Below are 20,110 nucleotides of genomic sequence, written 5' to 3' on the forward strand. Positions count from 1 at the left end.
AGGGGGGGTCTGGTCCAGTACTGTAACAATGAGAGGAACTCCTCCACCCCATTGGAGGACAATAAAAAAGAATCAAGTGGTACTTCAGGAATTATTTTAACAAGAACAGTCTACAACCCCATGAGAGGAATTCAAGTCAGTAGATTTTTTTGAGTGAAAGGAGGACAGTAACCTTTTGCTCCAACAGATTGTGCCAAATGGGATAATTTTGCTCTGTAATGACATTATAAATAATAGTGTGAAATTTATTCATTTCTGAACCATTTAATTAAAGATATTTCTACAACTTCATTAGACTGGTCCAGATAAACCCAAACCTTTAGCAAAGGTGCCTCTGAGTCCTGCACAGAATTCTAATGCCTCAAGTTACTTCCTAATTCTCCCATTATCCAAAATCTGGAAAGTGTATAATCCTGATCCAAGTAGGAAATGCTCGCTAATAATTCACGTTTTACACCGCACATGTGTTTCACAGTGGTGACTCTCACTGGGGGTGTGCCTGTGCTGGAGGTGGGACATTATAAAGAGTACTTGGCAAAGTGAGAACTTTTTTAAAATAAAACATATGCATTTCCTCGATGCGTTAGTGAGCCACAAAGGTAAAGGAGGCTCCAGGTCTAAATCTTGGACTGAGTTCAGTAGGCTGACTGCAGCCGGCTATTTTAAAGGGTGTTACAATGCACTCCAGTGTTTCAGGATGAAAGTGTGAACACCATCCCAGCGTAAAAGGTTTTCTTTCTCTATCTGAGAATTGTTACAGTGGAAAAGGAGGACATTCAGCCCATCGTGTCTGCACCAGCTCTCCGAATGATTGATTCACCTGGTGCCCGTTTTAAAACCTTCCCTTTATCACCCTGCACATTCTCCCTTTTCAGAGAACAGTCTAATCACTCTTTGAATACCTCGATTGAATCTCCCTCCACCACACTCCCAATCAGACCGTGATGCCTGGGCACTGTGCCTGAACACTGCAGAAAGCAACACCACGGGCGTAGCGGGCAACATCCGAACAGCCAGGGACTGGGCCCAGCACCGGGGACATCTCCGCGACCAGAGGCTGGGTGTGTGCACCGGGGAGGGGAACAGTGCCTGTCCAGGTAACGTTATGTAAGTTATCTGGGTACAGAGTGTGGGGTCCAGTGAACAGGGGGTGCCTGGGCAGGGCGTGTTGGAGGGGGAGAAGCAATTCGGGTACTTGATGGTGCTGGGGTGGGGAGTACCATTGGTTGTCAGTCTCACACCCTCTCCCAATTCCTTCCAAGTATTACACAGTATGATATCTTGGACCCCACGGAAGTTGTCATAGAGGTGCTGCTGGCAGGCTGGGCAGCCAGACGTCAGCGAAGGTGGCGGCAGCAGTATCAATAGACTCGAGGCGGCAGCCCAAGTACAGGGTCCCACCCCACACCCTGAGGATCCGGCCACCCATCAGGCCAGGGAGGGACCCAGAGGGGTAAGCCAGCGACAGCCCAAGGTGTTCAGGTGTTGCTGGTCTTTCGAACAGATGACAGACTTTGCGTGCTGCAGGAGGCTCTTCCTCAACAAGGGGACAGTGCGGCACTTGTGCCATGTCCTCAAGGACTTGGCACCACGTAAAGGAGATGGCTACTCACTCCCCGTCAAGGTCACCGCAGCCCCGCACTTCTACACGTCAGGATCATTCCAGGGCTCGAGCAGGGACTTGTGTGGCATATCACAAGCTACAGCCCACAATGCATCCATGAGGTCATGGATGCCCTGTTTCCTGGGCAGAGAACTATATAAACGTTGACACAGACTGGGCCCAACAAGGTGCCCAGGCGGCAGGATTGTCCACCATCACCGGGATGCCCCAGGTCCAGGGGGTAATAGATGGCACGCATGTCGCCTTACACTCATCGGGCTGTCTGGGAATGTGCTACATCAACAGGAAGGGGTTCCACTCCCTGAACATCCAGCTCGTGTGTGACCACATGAAGATTATGCACGTGAATTCACGTTTCCCAGGGAGTGTGCATGACAGCTACATCCTGGGGCAGTCAGACATCCCCCGTCTCTTCGAGGACCACCCCAGGATGGCCAGTTGGCTCTTGGGGATAAGGGGTACCCACTGAGGACCTGGCTAATGATGCCAGAGCTGAGGCTGGATGCAGAGAGCCAATGCAATGAGGCTCATGCAGCCACCCGAGCTGTGGTTGAGTGGTGCATAGACACCTCAAAATGGGATTCCAATGCTTCGACTGATCTGGTGGTGCCCTGCAGTACACCCCCCCCCCCTGCACCCCGGGGGTTGCCCGCTTTGTGGTGGTCTACTGTATCTTCCACAACCTGGCACAGCAGCGGGGCCACGTGTTGGAGGAGAAGGATTATGTGGCCACCTCAGAGGAGGAGGCTGGGGAGGTGCCAGACCAGGAGGGGCTGGAGGACGAACCCGGGGAGGACCCACAGGACCAGCCGGCGGATGGATGACAGGCGGTAGCGGTGAGGGTCCGGCAAGCCCGGAGAGCCACCAGGGAGGCCCCCAACCTCACCTTCTTCACGTAAAATGTGGCTTCGTCAGTCATTCCCCCTCCCACCCCCTGACCCCCTCCCCCAATCCCTTTGCAACAGCCCCACCCCATTCCCACCCTCCCAGAGTATGTGGCTCATCAGTCCAGGGTGATGGGACTGTGTCGGCACTGTCAGTGGGTCACAGTCGAGGCACAGGGGTGATGATGGCTCACAGAGAATGGAGGTCCCCATTCATGCCATAGTCTGACCCTGCCTGTCTGCTGAGTGCTCGCTCACAACCATCACTTGAGCATGGTGTGCAGGGGAGTGGGTTTCTGGAGCCCAGGACCGCCATGACTGCGGAAATGGGGCTGAACAAAGTGCCAAGGCAATCATACTGATCGAGGCCAAGAGACTTTAATGGTGAACAAAAGCGTCCCCAAAACTCTCCTGATGCTGCTGCCCCGCTCACCCCTCCCAGGCACCCTCCTACCTTTCCCCCGCACCAACCTTACCCCCTACCCCAATTATACCCCATTTACCCTCTGCCCTCCCATTCCCCCCTCTACCCCAGTGCCTGTCAGTGATCCTTGAAGTGTTTAGCCTTCCGCGCTCTACCGCTGTGTATAGGTATGTCCCCAGGATGCACATCAGAGGTGGAGGCAGCCTGCTTGCGACACTTGATGCTGGTCACGCTCCCCGAGCTGACAGCCACTTCCTCTCAGGCAGCAGTGGCTGTCCTGTGGCTGACCCCCCTGGATCCCTGGGGGAACAGGGTATCCCGTCTGGCCTCCATCATGTCCAACAGTCGTCCAAGGTCGGCATTGCCAAGTGTGGGGCTTGTCTCTGTGGCAACATGGCTGCGAGCGGAGTGGGGTTAGCTGTGCAGGAGTGGTTGCAGTGCTGCTGTCACTTGTGAGCAGGGGACTGGCGAGCGCAGTGTCAGCGAATCAGTTGGCTAACCATGATTTGCGGCGTGAAGCCCATGGGCCTTCATTAAGTAGATCTAGTGTTTTCTAGCGATGATCGCCAGGCCGAGCATTGGGGAACTCGTGGCAGTTCCCCCTGATAACCACACTTTGAAACATTTTGGTTCAATCGCAACCACAATATTTTGGTTTCAACTACTTTCTGTGGTGACGAATACCACAGGCTGACCACTCTCTGGGTGAAGAAATGTCTCTTCATCTCTGTCCTAAATGGTCTACCCCGTATCCTCAGACTGTGACCCCTGGTTCTGGGCACCCTCACCATCGGGAACATCCTTCTTGCATCTACTCTGTCTAGACAATAACAAGTTAATATCCTTAGCTGGGAAGGGAAGATAATTGTAGGGAGGAATAAAATACAGGGGTTAAATTGGACCATGCCAGCAGTGCAAAATGGAATGAACGAGAATTGGCAACCCAATTTACGGATTGCTTAGTTTGCCATCCTTGGCTACATGGTAACTCTCTTGTGCCTGAGATAGAAGGTCATGGGTTTGTCGTCTGTTGTTCCACTCTAATTGAGTACAAACTGCGACTGGTGCTCCAGTGCAGTACAGAGGGAGGACTGCACTGTCGGAGATGCCTTATTTCAAATGAGTTGCTGAACCAGGGTTGTCTCAGTTCGATGTAAAAGATCCCAGGGCACAATTTCAAGAAGAATAGGGGTCCTCAAAATTACAAAAGCAGATGACCTGGTTATCATCACAGTGCTGTTTGTGGGAGCTTTTAAAAAAAATTTAGAGTACTCAATTCTTTTTTTCCCCAATAAAGTGGGAAATTTAGTGTGGTGGCCAACTCACCTACCCTGCACATCTTTGGGTTGTGGGAGCAAGACCCACGCAAACTCCACATGGACAGTGACCCGGGCCGGGATCAAACCCGGGCCTCAGCGCCGTGAGGCAGTAGTGCTAACCACTGTCTGTGGGACTTCGCTGTGTCAATTTATTTGGCGCATTTCCTCTGGTGTCTATACTTTAAAAGTGGGCCGTAATGTGCTTTTATATGATGGGAAAGGAGATACATAAATGCAAGTTTTACCTCCTTTAATTTTAACAGTGTTACTGACAGCGAGAATTGAGAATCAGTTGGGCTATTTGAATTAACAATGAGAGACAGGGTACACTCCAGAGAACTTGCAAATGGATTTTTATCTTAGTATTCATTATTGGACTGAAATGCTGATCCCCAGAGGTGACAATCCAGAAAACGGACTCATTATATTAAATACTGCAAATCTTTGCTTCATTGCAGCCTGCCTTCCACTATCGAGTTAATAAAAATTTTCAAACAATTGTGATTTTAATTGCTTTTTAATTAAGTTGAATCACTAATGAATGGACTTTTGAATATTTTAAAAGAAGCTGGGGACAGTCGAGCTGTCTACATGAATATAAACCTCTACATCCCCTGCAGGCAATCTACAAAGAGAAGAGGGAAGCAAATTTTTCACTGTTGGCCCTGGTCATGTTTCACTGGCCTCACAGCATATTTCCTCCCTCTTCCCTCCCATGCCTCAATTCTCTCCCTCTCCTGAAGTATTATGTTGGGTATCCTGTAGCCGGTAGCATTCCCATCCCCATCCCCCACCCAAGTGAGGTTCAAGGGTTCAAGTCTCACTCTAGAGGGTTGAGCATATCATCTGCTCCACTGCAGTACTGAGGGAGTGCTGTTCAGTAGGAGGTGCCCGCTTTTGGATGTGATGTTACACCGAGGCACCATGGGTAGATGCGAAAGATGCCGCAATTTCAAAATAGGAGGGGACATGTTGTCCCTGGCTTGCTGGCCAATATGCACCCTTCAACTAACGCCACTGAAATAGATTATGTGGCCACCATCCAGTCTGTGGGAAATTGCCAGCTGGGAATTCCCTCCTTGTGAACTGGACAAATGCATTGGGGACACGAGCAACCTCAGAGGGCAAAGGAATGAGCAATGGTGCTGATGGAGTTGGTACCAGCTATGTATATGAGCTGGCATTCCCATCCATGTGAAACACTGTGACAATAGGTGCTAGCATCAGGTATAGGATGGTGTATGTTGTTAATGTCTTATTAATTCCATTTTTACGGTTTAATGGCAAATGCACTGATAAACGGGTGATAGGTATTAGCATGCCTATAAATGGGGGGCATCCTTTTACTTTTTCCATCAATTTGTTAATTTATTTTGTTTAGTTTTCCTCTAGACAATATGGGGTGCATGGTGGCACATGGTGGGGGGGAGGGGGGTGGGGGGGTTGCTGCTGGTGGTTGCTGTGTCTCAGTATTAACCTCTCTGACTGGCATGGATCCAGTTAAACGCACATTAGCAGTTACAGGCTTGGATAATGGTCTTTCTTTTTTTTTAAAAATTCTGCACTTGATCAATCCGACCAGGTTTTGAGAAGAGGCATACTCACATTGTAAAGTTTTCTTCGAGAAAGCACCTGTTTCGCAGCAGGCCTGCCCACAGCTGCACCCCGACAATGCCAAAAATAAAGAAGACGAAGAAACAGAGGAGAAGTACGTTGCCTAACATAGGCAAAGTGTCGAGCAGTAATGTCACCAGTATCCGCATACCTGTCGGACAGGAGCAGAAAAAAACATTTCTTATCCCGTTCTGCTCTGAGGACTGATGAGTGCACTAACCTGATAACAGCTGTCAACCATTTGTCAGCCGATTAATACTCAGCAAGACAAATTGTTCAGCATAGTGACGTATTAATCATCTGTCAGGTTAATCAATCAACTATTAATATTCATATGTTTCCAAATGGATTAATATACTGCTCTCGCTGTGTTGGCTAATCAGGAAAGATATCCTCTGCAAATTACATACCAGTTATTCATTACTACCTATCCTATCGATCTAAATCTGTCATCTGTCAATGAAGCAATGCTTCACCATCTTTTGATAATATACAATCAATAAATATTGATTAATACTTGTATCACAATCAATACTTCTAAAGCGATCAGGTTATTGGCATATTTGAATCAGTATTTACATCTATCGCACAATCTATTTTTCAGATGTCAAAGCCCATTTTCACTTATTGTATCTGCTAATTTGGAGCTGCTAGAGATCTTTAAGATGGACCATTAGAACAAAGGATTATACAAATGCCCTGACTAATCGAACAGACCTTAAGGCCGTGAAAGGAGAACTGTGCAGAGGATGGAACCAGAGCACATTTAATGCCACTGAGAAATCCCTGGTGACAGATGCTGCTTGCTGCTTTGTAACCCTACCTCGGTCTCAGCCAAAGTGTGCACTTTGGTCATGCGCTTCAGTGAAGATCCAACTTCGCACCACGTACAAAAATACTCTGGGATTTTAAACTTTAATCTGTTCAGAAATGCACCAAAAGCTTCACAATTGAGACACAGGATTGTTTCGCCCCTCATTTTCCTCCCTTTATTTAAGACCTTGGAGAGGCTGTAAAGGAGACTTCCCAAAATGATGCCAGGGGATGTGGGAATGAGGTGGAGTGATAAGAGAAACTGGGATTGTTCTCCTCAGAGCAGAGATGGCTTAGTGGAAATTTAATGGAGATGTTCCAAACTATGAGGCATTTTGATGGAGTAAATCATAGAATTTATAGTGCAGAAGGAAGCCATTCGGCCCATCGTGTCTGCCCCGGCCCCTGAAAAGAGCACCCTACCCAAGCCCACGCCTTCACCTTATCCCCGTAACCCAGTAACACCACCTAACCTTTATGGACACTAAGGGGCAATTTAGCATGGCCAATCCACCTAACCTGCACATCTTTGGACTGTGGGCGGAAACCGCAGCACCCGGAGGAAACCCACGCAGATACGAGGAGAATGTGCAGACTCCGCACAGACAGTGACCCAAGCCGGGAATCGAACCTGGGATCCTGTAACTGTGAAGCAACTGTGCTAATCACTGTGCTACCGAGTGCCGCCCATGGCAGATGGTGGAATCTGAGTTTAATTAATAAATCTGGAATATAAAGCCAGTCTCAGTACCGGTGACCCATCTGGTTCACTAAAGAGAAGGAAATCGGCCATCCTAACGCAGCCTGGTCTACATGTGCCTCCAGGTCCGTAATAAAGTGGTTGATTTCTAATTGCCCTCTGAATTTGCCTAGCAACACATTCAATTCAAGGGCAATTAGGGATGGGTAACAAATGCAGGCCTTGCCAGTGAAGCCCACATCCCATGAAAAACTGAAGGACATAACTTTCAACTAATTGGCTAGAGGGACGGGGCGGGGGTGGTGGTGGATGAGTGTGAGGTTGTAATCTGTGCTTGCTTGATAGGGTGGTGAATGCTGATTCAATAGTCATTTTCAAGGGGGAAAATTGGACGTATACTTGGAAAGGATACAGCGCAAGAGGAACTAATTGGGTTGGTCTTTCATAAAGCTAACACAGGCACAATGGGCCGAATGGCCTCCTTCTGCCCCATACACTTCAATGATTCTATTGTTCTTCATTCTCCCCCCCTCTTGAAAGTGGAGCTTTGTGGTTCTGTGGCAATCAGGAGCTTTCAGGTCTCCCTTCACGTTGAAACAGCAAAAAAATGAGTTTGGTGGAAGTACCTAAATGTGGAGGCCTTTCAGCACATTTCAGAGGGCAAGACGGAGAACCGGAGGGTTAATAAAATGGAATGCTGCTCCAAGGCTGTGCCTGGTGTGCTCTGATTGATTTTCAACATTTATCTCATTAGCTTCCAAGGAAAACTTTATTCATTATCACGCCTCTGGCTTTTGCCAGAAGTGGCTGAGCATAAACCTTCATTCAATGTCCATGCAGCATCAAAGCGCTTTTGACGTTGGTGGTCTATACAATAGCAGGTCAAAAAATAAATATAGATAGAAAAGTGTCACACAATGAATGATCTATAAATATTTAACATCTGAAAAATTTTGCATGAAGTCATTGCTGATAAGACATCTCCACACTCCAAAGGTTGCGAAGAGTACTCAATACCCCAAGGGTCCATTTGGAGACAATGTATGAATAATAAAATTCTGGAGTGTGTGTTGGGGGGGGGGGGGGGGGGGGGGGAGAACTTTATAGTGCGATGTTGAAATCTTGATATTAGTGTTTCACTCACATAGAGTTTGCCTGCCCCCTAAATAATTCAACTGCAACAAAGCAAGCTTTCCCTCGACAATAAGAGCCCGATTCAGTGACCCCGTTGTACCTGGCATGGATCCATATGAATTGCACATGAGCCTCAGGTTGGGCTCTGCGGTGGGCAGTGGGTCAATCGCGAGTCACCCGAATTGCTCTGCCCAGCGCGATTTGGGTCTTGACCTCGCTGGGCGAGATCCAGAACTGAATATTTAAATTATCCTTCCAGCGTTGTTTAATACTGGTCCCGGCAAACGTGGACCAGGCTTACTGGTGCCTGGGGTGGGGGGGGGGGGGGGGGGGGGGGTTGGGGGGGGGGGGGGGGTTGGGGGGGGGGGGGGGGGGTTGGGGGGGGGGGGGTTGGGGGGGGGGGTGGTTGGGGGAGGTCTCCAAGGCCATGGGAGACCCCTTGGGGATGGGGCAGGTGGCACCCTGGCACTCCCCTTGCATTGCAGGCACATTGGCATTGCCAGCCTGGCAGTGCCATCTGGGCTCTCTAGCAGAGTGCCCGGGTGGCTCTGTCAGGGTGCGCAGGTGCTAGGTTGGCATTGCTAGGGGTCAGGCCCAGGGAGGGAGCCTTGCCAAGTAGAGGAGGGGTTAGCGGGGTTCCCGGAAGCCTCCCAAGGTTGGGGGGTCAAAAAATGGGGCGGGCCTGAATGGGGAGGGGGGGGGGGGGGGTCAAAGACCGGGGATGCCAGACAAAATGGCACCCCGATCTGCAAGGAGCCTTTTCTGCCTTGCTGGGGAGAAACTCCCCGAGGCCAAAATGGATAGAGGGACATTTCCCGGCGCTGCAGCGGTTCAGAAACACACCACTACACCTGTCGTACAGTGGACTTTACCTTCAGTCCGCTGAATCGTGGCAAAGGAGGTTTAAATTCCCTGTGGGTCAAATGGGCCTGGAAATATAACAGTGTTAACGCCGTCACTAATGTGGGAATCAGCCAGCACATTTAGAGGTGGAGAAATGAACCGTGAGGGCCCAGTTGAGCCTAATTCAGTTCAAGGTGTTACACAGGGCGTACTTGACCAAGGCAAGGACAAGTCGGTTTTTTTCTAAATGTTGAGGACAGATGTGATTTCTGTCCACTTGCCCCAGGTAACCATATGCATATGCTTTGGTCCTGCCCCAAACTCGCCAGCTTCTGCGCTTCCTTTTTTAGCACTATGTCGGAAATAATCCGGGTGGATTTAACCCATGTCCACTAGTAGTCATATTTGGGGTTTCAGATTCACTGGCATTTCACTGTGGGGGAGAGGTGGACGTTATTGCCTTTGCCCTCACTGATAACCCGGAGGCGAATATTACTTGGTTGGAGGTCACCCATTCGGTCCAGTGTCACTGCCTGGCTGGGCGACTTAATTTCATTCTTACACTTAGAGAAAATCAAATTCACCATCAGGGAGTCAGTGGAGAGGTTCTACCTGACATAGCAACCGTTTATTTCCTTTTTTAAGCATCTGGGCACTGTTAGCTGTCAGAGGGTTTAGTTATCGAGTTTAAGTTAATTATCTGTTTTTGGTTCATATTTGCTTGTAAATTTTTGCACTCTTAAGTTTTCGTTGGTTGTTTGTTATTTTATTATGTAAAAGCTCAATAAACGTATTTAAAAACGAAAAGAGATGGACCATGAAATGCTAATCTTAGAACTGGCTCGGCACAAGCGGAAATTCCCCCTGAGCCTCCCAGCTATTTTATAGAACTGGCTGGATTTTCACACCAGCTGCCATGGTGGGATTTGAAGCCATACCTCCAGAGGATTAAAATAGGTCTCTGGATTACCATCATCTCCCTCACAATTACAAAACCTTCTGCCAGTGCAGTCTCTCCCTATTCACTGGATCAAAAGGTCTGCAAATTTCTAGTTTCAACAAGAACTGTCCCATTGGGTTGGCTGAGCCGCACAAAGCAGAGGTGCAATCCTTCAACAGCACCATCCAAACTCCTGAGCTCTCCCACCTCGAAGGGCAAGGGTAGTAAATGCATGGGAACACCACCATCTTGCAAGTTCCTCTCCAAGTCACTCACCATCTTGACTTGGTATTTGACCGTCGATCCTTCACTGTCGCTGGGTCAAGAACCTGGAATTCCCTCTCTAACAGCACTGTGGGTGTACCTACACCACATGAGCAGCAGTTCGAGAAGACGGCCCATCCACAGTCTTCTCGAGGGATATTAGGGATGGGCAATAAATGTTGGTCGAGGCAGCAAAGCCCAAATCCCGTGAACGAATAAATAAAAACATAAAATTGGTGCTGAGTTGGTTGATAACAGCCAAGGGCCTGATGCTTAGCAACAGCACCCGTAGGCTCGGGAGGCAAAAGATTTGCCACTGTTACTTCTCCTGAGCACACCCCGAGGGAAAGATATGTGTGGGGACTGCATGTGAAGACATGATGGGGATTCCCTCTGATGGCCCTGCTGCTGACATGTTGGGCGGGGTTTACCGACCACCCCGCCACATGTTTTTCAATGGGGGAGGTGGCCCGCCGGCAGGATCCACCAGTCCCGGTGTTGTGAATGGGAAACCCCATTGACAGCACCGCCCACAGCCTGGAAACCCGTGAGCCGGCATGGGGCTGGAATTTCCCACTGGAGTGAACAGCTGATAAATCCCGCTCTTGGTATTTCAGCTCACATGTGAAGTGTGGCCACTTGCCGGAATATTGGAGAACCATCAGGCACTTTGCATCCGCACCCCATCAAGAGTCAGCATCCTCAGGAGAGGGGAGGAGAAAAGGCAAATGTTAACGGGCCCAAAATTGTGATGGCGCTACTTCTCCATTGGAACAAGGTCTGAATGCAATGTTAGGCAGGAGCACTGACCTTGCCCACAATCTGTGAGTTTGGCTAATATAAATTGGTAGTGATTTGCAGCAACAGCCCCTCAGATATCTGTTCTCCTGAGTTCCAAGGTACAGGCTGAATTTACCCGTGGAGTTGCAGTAGCAAGGCAACTTACCGATGTCCTTGCGGGATTTCAGAAGCACTGAGTCCAAAGGCTCATATTACCAGTGCAAACAAACAGTATCCTCTGCTCTAAGTGTCACCTCAGCAAACCACCAAGAGAGGTTTAGAACAGCACAGGAACGGGCACAATGATAGTAAGAAACATAAAAAAAGAAAGGCCATATTGTGATATTTGGCTCAGTGTTCTGAAATGCTCATTTTTCGGAGAGAATGTTTGCAATCTTTTATGCAATTCCGTCAATGGTTTCTGAACGAACCACCAGCTTTAAGGAGACCTCCTCCGATATCTGATCGAGGCAGGAGAATGGCCTATAGACTCTTGTGGAAGGAATCTTACAGCTAGACTTCTGTCCATTAGGCGTGGTTTTATTCATTTACTCTTCCTCCTGCTTTGGTTCTACACCCATTATGAGAACAGGCATGGAAATTCTCATAATGAGTCTGGTGCTGAGCGTGGAGACTGTGCTGAGAGGCACCGTGCAGAATCGGCTCATGGATGTGCACCAGAATCCTCCTAATCATCTCAGTCAAAGCCTTTTCGTCAACAGTAAGGCGGTTTTAGGTTCCACCAATGGACAAAGTCTGCAGGTGTTCAAAGCCACACTGCGTACTTCTGATTAACTTAGGTTAACAGGTTAACTTAGGTCAAGTGTCGGGGGCAGAGTTTCTGGCACAGCCATTTGTTTCCTTTATTTATGTACAGGGACCACTTTGGAGCAGGTTGACCCTAACCCAAAAGAGTCTGTCCATCAGATTTGACAGTGTATCATATAATCATAGACTCTCTACAGTGTAGAAGAAGGCCATTCAGCCCATTGGGTCTGCACTGATCCTACAAAAAAGCACTGTACCTAGGTCCATACCCCTCCCTATCCCCATAACCCCACCTAATCTTTGGACATTAAGGGGCAATTTAGCATGGCCAATCCAACTCACATCTTTGGGGTGACTTCCGGTAACGGGGTTGCTGAGCAGATGCATGAAAGGCAGCTCTCCTCCTGAAAATAGCCTGCCAGAATCGGGAAAAAACATCCCCTCACCCTCTACCAACAACAGCAGAATGAGCAACGCCAAGCAGTAGCAGCTCCAAGGTCCGAAAGAAGGCGACAGGCAACAAAAGCCTGGAGAAGCGAGCAGAGGAGATGGCGAATGCACAAAGTGATGAAGTCCTAGCTAGACCCGACAGAGAGGGACTACCAGGTCGCGCGTGGAGTTCCCCCTCGACTGTGGGTGGGTGGAGGGAGTTCCTCATGAACGAACAACAAGAACTCAAAGAGGCCATCAAGGCCGACATGAGGGCAGCGGTCAAGGTGGTAGGTGGCCCTGGACAAGGCAGAGAGGCAGCTGGAGGCCCAGAATCCTGAACTGGGCCTGGCAGACAAGGTCCTGCAAATGGGAAGGGCACCTGACCAGAATCTACCAGGATATTGGGACAGTCCTGGCCAAGTGCCGGTAGAATTTAATAGATCGAAGGCAGCCCTGTACAACAATGGGGTAAATTTCGGAATGTTGTACCCAGCCAAACTGTGGGTCACTTTCCAGGGCAGGGATCACTACATCACTGCACTTATGGACCCGGACAAATTCATCCATAAACACGGGCTGGGAAGACAGCAGCAAAGCCAAAGATGAAACGTATCCCTGGCAAACTTGAGACTTTAAAAGACGATTTGCTCGAGACGACATTGCCTCAATCTGAATGTAGGAGCTAAGGCTCAGATATGTGCGGGCGAGAACAGCAGGGTGTAGAAGGGGTGAGGAGGAGAAAGAAGGAGAAGACGAGTAGCGCCGGAAGGTACGAGTGAGGGGCGGCAGTCGCAGTCCATCTCCCTCTGGGGAGAGAGCGCCTGGCAACACGGGGGAAGAACACTACCAACAGGGTGGGTAGTTAGGGGGAAACTGGGGTGGGGGGTGGGTGGGGGGGTGGAGAACAGGAGGGGGGACAATAATAGGGATAAAGGGCAGAGGGAAGGGGGAAGACACATATCCAAAGCGGGAACAAATGGATCCTACAAGTCCCGAAAGACATGCTGTTAGGTAATTTGGATATTCTGAATTCTCCCTCAGAGTACCTGAACAGGCGCTGTGCAGACTCCACACAGACAGTGACCCAGCCGGGAATCGAACCTGGGACCCTGGAGCTGTGAAGCATTGATGCTAACCACCATGCTACAGTGAGGCCGACTCGATGTGCCGACTCGAGGATTTTCACAGTAACTTCATTTGCAGTGTTAATGTAAGCCTACTTGTGAATATGAAAATCAATAAAACATTTTTTAAAAACTCACATCTCTGGACTGTGGGAGGAAACCCACGCAGATAGAGGGGGAATGTGTTGGAACAGGAATAATTCTGCTGTCTTATCCTTTCTTTTGCACCTTTGGAGGAGATGCCTTCAGCTGCTTGTACCCTGAGGCCAGCACGATGGCACAGTGGTTAGCACAACTGCCTCACCGCGCCGAGGTCCCAGGTTCGATCCCGGCTCTGGGTCACTGTCCGTGTGGAGTTTGCACATTCTCCCCGTGTTTGCGTGGGTTTCGCCCCCACAACCCAAAGATGTGCAGGGTAGGTGTATTGGCCATGCTAAATTGCCCCTAAATTGGAAAAAAATGAATTGGGTGTTCTAAATTTATTTTAAAAAAAGAAAACAAAAACTCTTTAACAAAGCATTGGCTCAGTGCCACCTTCTGTTCGATAAGACACCCTAAGAAGCATACCTCACCCTTCCTCTAACAGCACTGTGGGTAATGTTGCCCATAGACTGCAGTGCTTCAAGATGGCAGCTCTCTACCACCTCAAGAGCAATTGGGCCTGGACAATATATGCCGGCCTAACCAGCACATCCTGGTGAATGAATTAAAAAAAGTGCTGTGGGATATTTTACTGCATTAAAGGTGCTATATAAATGCAAGGTTCTGTTGTTATCCCTTCTCTTTTTTTTGTTTTTCTTCTATCCTCTGTAGAGTAAGGCCAAGGCGTTCGACCATTTTACCGCATCCTCGGTGACCCCAAATTCCAGTTCCCCTTAAATGATAACATTTTTGCACCAAAACGAAAATGGTCAGAATTTCGGATCCAAAGTGTTCCAGCAACGGAGAAGAAAATGCTTCAGTAATTGTGACTGAAAATATGTGAATCCAATTGGCGTATGTGTCCGTCTCCTGCTTTCGGAATTACTAATCTAATCCAATCCAAAAATACTTCATAGAAAGGGGAGAATTAATGGCTGCTGATAGAATCACTTCTGACAACTGTTAATACTGATGAAAATGATGGATGCAATTATTAGTTGTCCTATCACATCCCCTTATGTCCCGATTCAACCAAAATTATATTTCACAGATATGAGCTATGGCTAGCAGATTCTAAAATTAATTTACCTAATTATAGCAACAATTAAACAGCATAGGCTTGGTTTTCATCATCTATCAGATTGTCATTAAACTTGATAAGATGATAATTTCTGGCCCTGAAAATGCTGGTACAACAGCACTTCCACCAATACAATAATTGTTATTAATGACATCGCCCAAATGACTGGCTTTTAATCTGACAGTCTGAATTATAGCTAATGCTCAGCCATTCATCTTCTGGAGACGCCTGACTGGTAATAAAGTTGACTTGCTGCTGTTTACATGAAAGTAATTGGAGAGAACGATGAGGATGGTGGGGTTGGTTTTATAATGCTTCGGGTCTTGTATGAGGGCTGCCCTGTAGCCGAGAGAAGAGGGAGAGAAACAAAGCAAAGGTAGTGGAAGTGCAAACAACAACTTGCATTTGTCTGGTGACTTCAATGTCAAAATGTCACTTCATGGGAGTGTTAGCAAAGAGAGTTTGGACACAGAGCCGCATAAAGTGATAAAAGGTCAGGTGATCAAACCCTTGGTCAAAGAGTTAGGTTTTAAGGAGTATCTTAAATGAAGAGGCGGAGAAAAAGGCAGAGGGGTTTCAAGGAGTGAATTGTAGAGCATAGGGGCTTGATAGTGAAGGCACGGCCACAAATGTTGCAAAAGGAGTGAATAATGACAAATCCTTTTCACGAATAACTGGGGCAAGATCGGGAGGTGCCCTGCGGGAGTGTGGCGGAAGATTCTAGTTGGAATCAGAAACAGAGGAGGTAAAATTCAACTCTGAAGGGGGAGGTTAGGGTGGAAGGGGGAGAGTGGGATAAAGGTCCAAATCAGAGAGCAAGATATCAGCCTTCTGTTTTCCATTCTAACTGACTTTCCTTTCCATCAAGGAGGTCTATAATGGACACTGGTCTGCTCTCACTCCTTTCAAAATTTGGATTTTCATCCAAATGAAAGGAAGAAAATGCAGGACCGTGGATAACGTGTGTGTATGGGGAAGGGGGAGGGGGTTGCTGTTGTGGTTGGTTGGTGAGCGAAGGTGGCAATGTTGCTGTGAGAATGGCCCATGCTGCTGGGTGACCCATTGTGGGTCACAGAATGCCTGACTAGGAGGCCCGCTCAACAATCCTGCAGGAAGTTCCTCAGGTTTTACTGGTGGTCTCTCCACATGACAGAGGGCAACCCCCATCCCCTTCACCACTGGTAGAATGTCAGCAGTGGCAGGAAGAAGCCCTTAAGTGCCCCTTAATTGGTTACCTCTTTAGAATGGTAACGTATCCCTTTGGATAGGGTTCTGAGACACCTTTGGTAAAAGTAAACATGACTATGCACTTTTTACACATAAACCCACTGGGACTGTTGAACTTCAAAAGTGGTGTCCAGATTTGCAGGAACTGTCCAGCTGCCAGGAAATGTTAAGCAAGTATTCTGTCCAGGAACTGTCCAGCTGTCAAGGAAATTATAAGTAAATGTGCGTTCAGGAACTGTCCAGCAATCAAGGAAATGTTAAGAAGTTGTCCTGTGCAGGAACTGCCCAGTTTTCAAGGGAATGTTAAGGAGGTAGCCAGTTGTCAAATTTGTCAAAGCAACTCGGTTGTGTCAAACATGTCAAGGAACTGTCCAAGGTTACTGGCTGAGTTAGCATGGAGGGGGATAGGGCAAAATGGTTAGGTGCATATATTGGCATGAGTTGGCACTATGTTGGCACAGGCGTACTAGGGCAACGGGGTAGGTAAAATGGCATTAAGTTGGCATAGGGGAGTGAGGATCCATGGAAACTCTGGTCTTGTTTCTCTCTCCACAGATGCTGCTTGACCTGCTGAGTTTTTCCTGCACTTTCAGTTTTCATTCCATACTTACTAGGAACTCTGTTAATGGCTCGAAGTGGTCTCAGTACCCTCACAGTACGAACAGCTGATAGACTGACATTCTGTAGGTCCAGTGAATACTCTAACATGCTGAAAAACAAAGAGAAAGCAATGATTATCCATTCTCGGTCGTTCATGGCACTAAACATCTGCCTGCTACTCCCAAGAGTTCCAAAACAGAAGCATGATTTAAGTTCACGCTGCCATCATCACTGTTCCAGATTCTGCGCTATCGCACAGCGGTAAAGAGGAAGGAAGTCCAGCGGGTCTGAAAGGCAAGCCAAACATTCACAGCAGGCCCATTAGCACCTGAAAGAAAAAGTTGAGGTTAATGCTTCAGGTTGGACCCTTCATTAGAACTGACATGGTTAGGCTCAGGAGGCCTCTTGATGTAGCTCGAGTTACCAACTCTGGTTTGATGCATTCCTGAATGCATTCCATTTTATCAAATGGCCTCTCATCTCAAATGGCCTCTCTTCGTGCTCCTGCCACTTGTCCATTACTGGGCACTCCGCCTTCCCACATCAATTGAAAAGAGACCAGTCTCTCTGCCATCTGACTGCATTAAACTAAACTGTCAATCAAGCGGCTTTTGTTTCCACATTTCCAACATTTTGATAACTTCTTAATGAACGCATTCAAGGAAATTGATGGGGGGGGGGGGGGGGCAGGGGGGCGGCGATGGGATCAATAATGAGTCTTGTCCAATCTGCCATCTGGGGGCAGGATTCCCACCCCGACTTAATTGGGAACAGTTTTTCCCTATGCCGGGAATCCAATGTGGGTACTCCGGCACCCCCCCAATTCTGGGAATCCAATGCGGGTTCTTCATCCTGATTCCCCCCTTCACCATCATTCCTGTTCTAGTGGCCTCCTTTAAATTCAGCCCATTGTGCCAATCTAGATTGCTCTGCTCAAGCCTCTGATGTGGGACTTGAACCTAAAATCTTTGGACTGAAAACCGAGAGTGCTTCCCCACTAAGCTACACTGACAGGGGAGCAAAGGCCCACAGACACAGATGTGCTTTTGCAGTAAGGAAGAAGAGGAAGACAAAGTGGTTTCGGCAGAAAATACCAGATGACATAGATGCTGAATGGCCTCTGATAGTGCAGAAAAAGTGAGGGGAATAGCAGGTGGAATTTGAGAGGTATGGCCGGAGAAGTGTACAGTTGCTTCGTAGAATAGACCATGAAGGAACATAAATGAACTTAAAGATCTTCAAGTGGATACACTGGGGGAAATTTCAACAGCAAACGCAAACTACAGAACTTCCCCTCACACTTGGGATGAGTCAGCTTTGCTCATGTTTCAGTCCGGTTTCAAACTGGGGACTTTTTGAGTGTAGGTTAAATGTGATACCTGCTCCCCTACAGAAACTATGCACTCCACTGGGGATAAAGCGAGACAACAGACCTTGACATGGATACAACTGATGTCCATGTGGGCCTTGGGTCACAGGAGGATCTGAGCTTGGCAAAGTGAGCAGGACTTTGTGTTGGAGAGGACTCAGCCATTGTGTTATGGATTAGCTGGAATTTGTGAGAGGTAGAGTTGGGCTGATAAGAAGAGCTTTTGAAAATGTATCATTCTGATGTTGAAGGTGTAAGCGTGAATGTCGAAAGCAGGGAAGGTGAGGTAGCACAGCAGCAGGGAAGGAGGAGGCCTTGACAATTGACTGGACATGGGTTAGAACAGTGCTGAACAGAATAAAGAGGCTAGCAGTCAATGGGTTTAACCTGATTAAGCAGCCTACGAGGCTGATGAAGCCGAGATTAATAGAATTGAATTGGATAATAGTTTTGCTAATGTTGAACTGCAGACATTAATCCAGGATTTGGTGCTGTAGAAAAGTATAAATGTTATATATCCGTTGTGGTTAAACACCACTGGCCCCTCTAAGTCTATCAAACGATATGGGTGGGAGCAGTAGGTTGAGACCTCACTGGATTACTGTTAGGCTCAATAGAGAATGTGGCGCGTGGGCAGCATGGTAGCACATTGGTTAGCACTGTTGATTCACTGTTGCTTCACAGAGCCAGGGTTCGATTCCCGGCTTGGGTCACTGTCTGTGCAGAATCTGCACGTTCTCTCCGTGTCTACGTGGGTCTCCTCCGGGTGCTCCGGTTTTCTCTCACAAGTCCAGAAAGACGTGCTGCTAAGTAAATTAGACATTCTGAATTCTCCCTCTGTGTACCTGAACAGGCGCCAGAGTGTGGCGACTAGGGGATTTTCACAGTAACTTCATTGCAGTTACTGTAATGTAAGCTTACTTGTGGCAGTAAAGATTATTAGTATAAAGAACTGGGCTCGTTGGTGTGTTTGGTATTTTTCCAAAAACTCAAACTCAGAAATGTTTGATGATCTTTCACCTGCCAGCTACAAAGGTCACGTCAAAAGCATGTGCATTTAAGGGCAGCACGGTGGCACAGTGGTTAGCATTGCTGCCTACGGCGCTGAGGACCCGGGTTCGGATCCCGGCCCTGGGTCACTGTCCGTGTGGAGTTTGCACATTCTCCCTGTGTCTGCGTGGGTTTCGTCCCCACAACCCAAAAGATGTGCAGGATAGGTGGATTGGCCACACTAAATTGCCCCTTAATTGGAAAAGGTAATTGGGTACTCTAAATTTATAAAAAAAAGAAGAAAAAAAAAAATCATGTGCATTTCCATATTGGACCTTGTGTGCTGGTGGAACCCCCACAGTTTTGCTTGGTCAGTGATTGTACGCATTGTAACGCACAAGGAAATGTCTTGTCTACACAGCTACTTGGCGGTTTCTGCCTGTAGCGAGTTAATGGTTTGATTTTAGACTTTTGCATAGGCATTCAGTGTAAATCATCTATATAGTGTTGACCAATCATGAGCAGGAGGAGCTCTCGTCTGTCTATGATGTGCTCTCAACAAAGAAAGTTCTGTTTCCGTGGAAACCGTTGCCACTCATCACTGGTTTGAATGCTTAAAATATTTTTTTCATCATTTTTATTCTATTGCCAGGTATCATTATTCCATTGAAAATACTTGCTACCCTCACTGTAAATGCCAATTGTTAATTGTCAACTTCTCTAAAGCAGGTTTCCAAGCATAAAATGCATAATTATTGCACATATAACTAGCACCTTCCCAAAGTGATGAGTTCCTGTATCATTATGCTTAGGTGTCAGCGGGTAGCACTCTTGCAGAGTCAGAAGGTTGTGGATTCAAGTCTTATTCCAGAGACGTGAGCACAAATTCTAGGCTGACTACTGCAGTACTGAGGCAGTGCTGCACTTCCAGAGATATTGGCCGCAGTTTTCCCACCATGTTGCGCCCAGCGGCAAACTCATACGCTGGCTACATAGCGGGAGACGCCAAAATCTGAGTTCACGCCAGGTGCCGAGCCGC

General features: G+C 47.9%; 1 protein-coding gene across 4 annotated transcripts in view; it reads right to left on the reverse strand.

Annotated features, from left to right (window-relative positions):
- The window catches only part of cacna1g (calcium channel, voltage-dependent, T type, alpha 1G subunit), an 827,599-nt gene that overhangs the window by 356,416 nt on the left and 451,073 nt on the right, over positions 1–20,110 (reverse strand). For all 4 annotated transcript variants that reach the window (XM_038776398.1, XM_038776397.1, XM_038776396.1 and 1 more), the window contains exons 4-5: positions 16,724–16,821; positions 5,857–6,016 (exon numbers count right to left, since the gene is read on the reverse strand). In XM_038776398.1, coding sequence (XP_038632326.1) covers positions 5,857–6,016; positions 16,724–16,821 — 258 coding nt within the window. The remainder of the gene's footprint in view (positions 1–5,856; positions 6,017–16,723; positions 16,822–20,110) is intronic.

Source organism: Scyliorhinus canicula, chromosome 18, assembly GCF_902713615.1.
Source record: "Scyliorhinus canicula chromosome 18, sScyCan1.1, whole genome shotgun sequence".
In the NCBI taxonomy this organism is placed as follows: domain Eukaryota; kingdom Metazoa; phylum Chordata; class Chondrichthyes; order Carcharhiniformes; family Scyliorhinidae; genus Scyliorhinus; species Scyliorhinus canicula.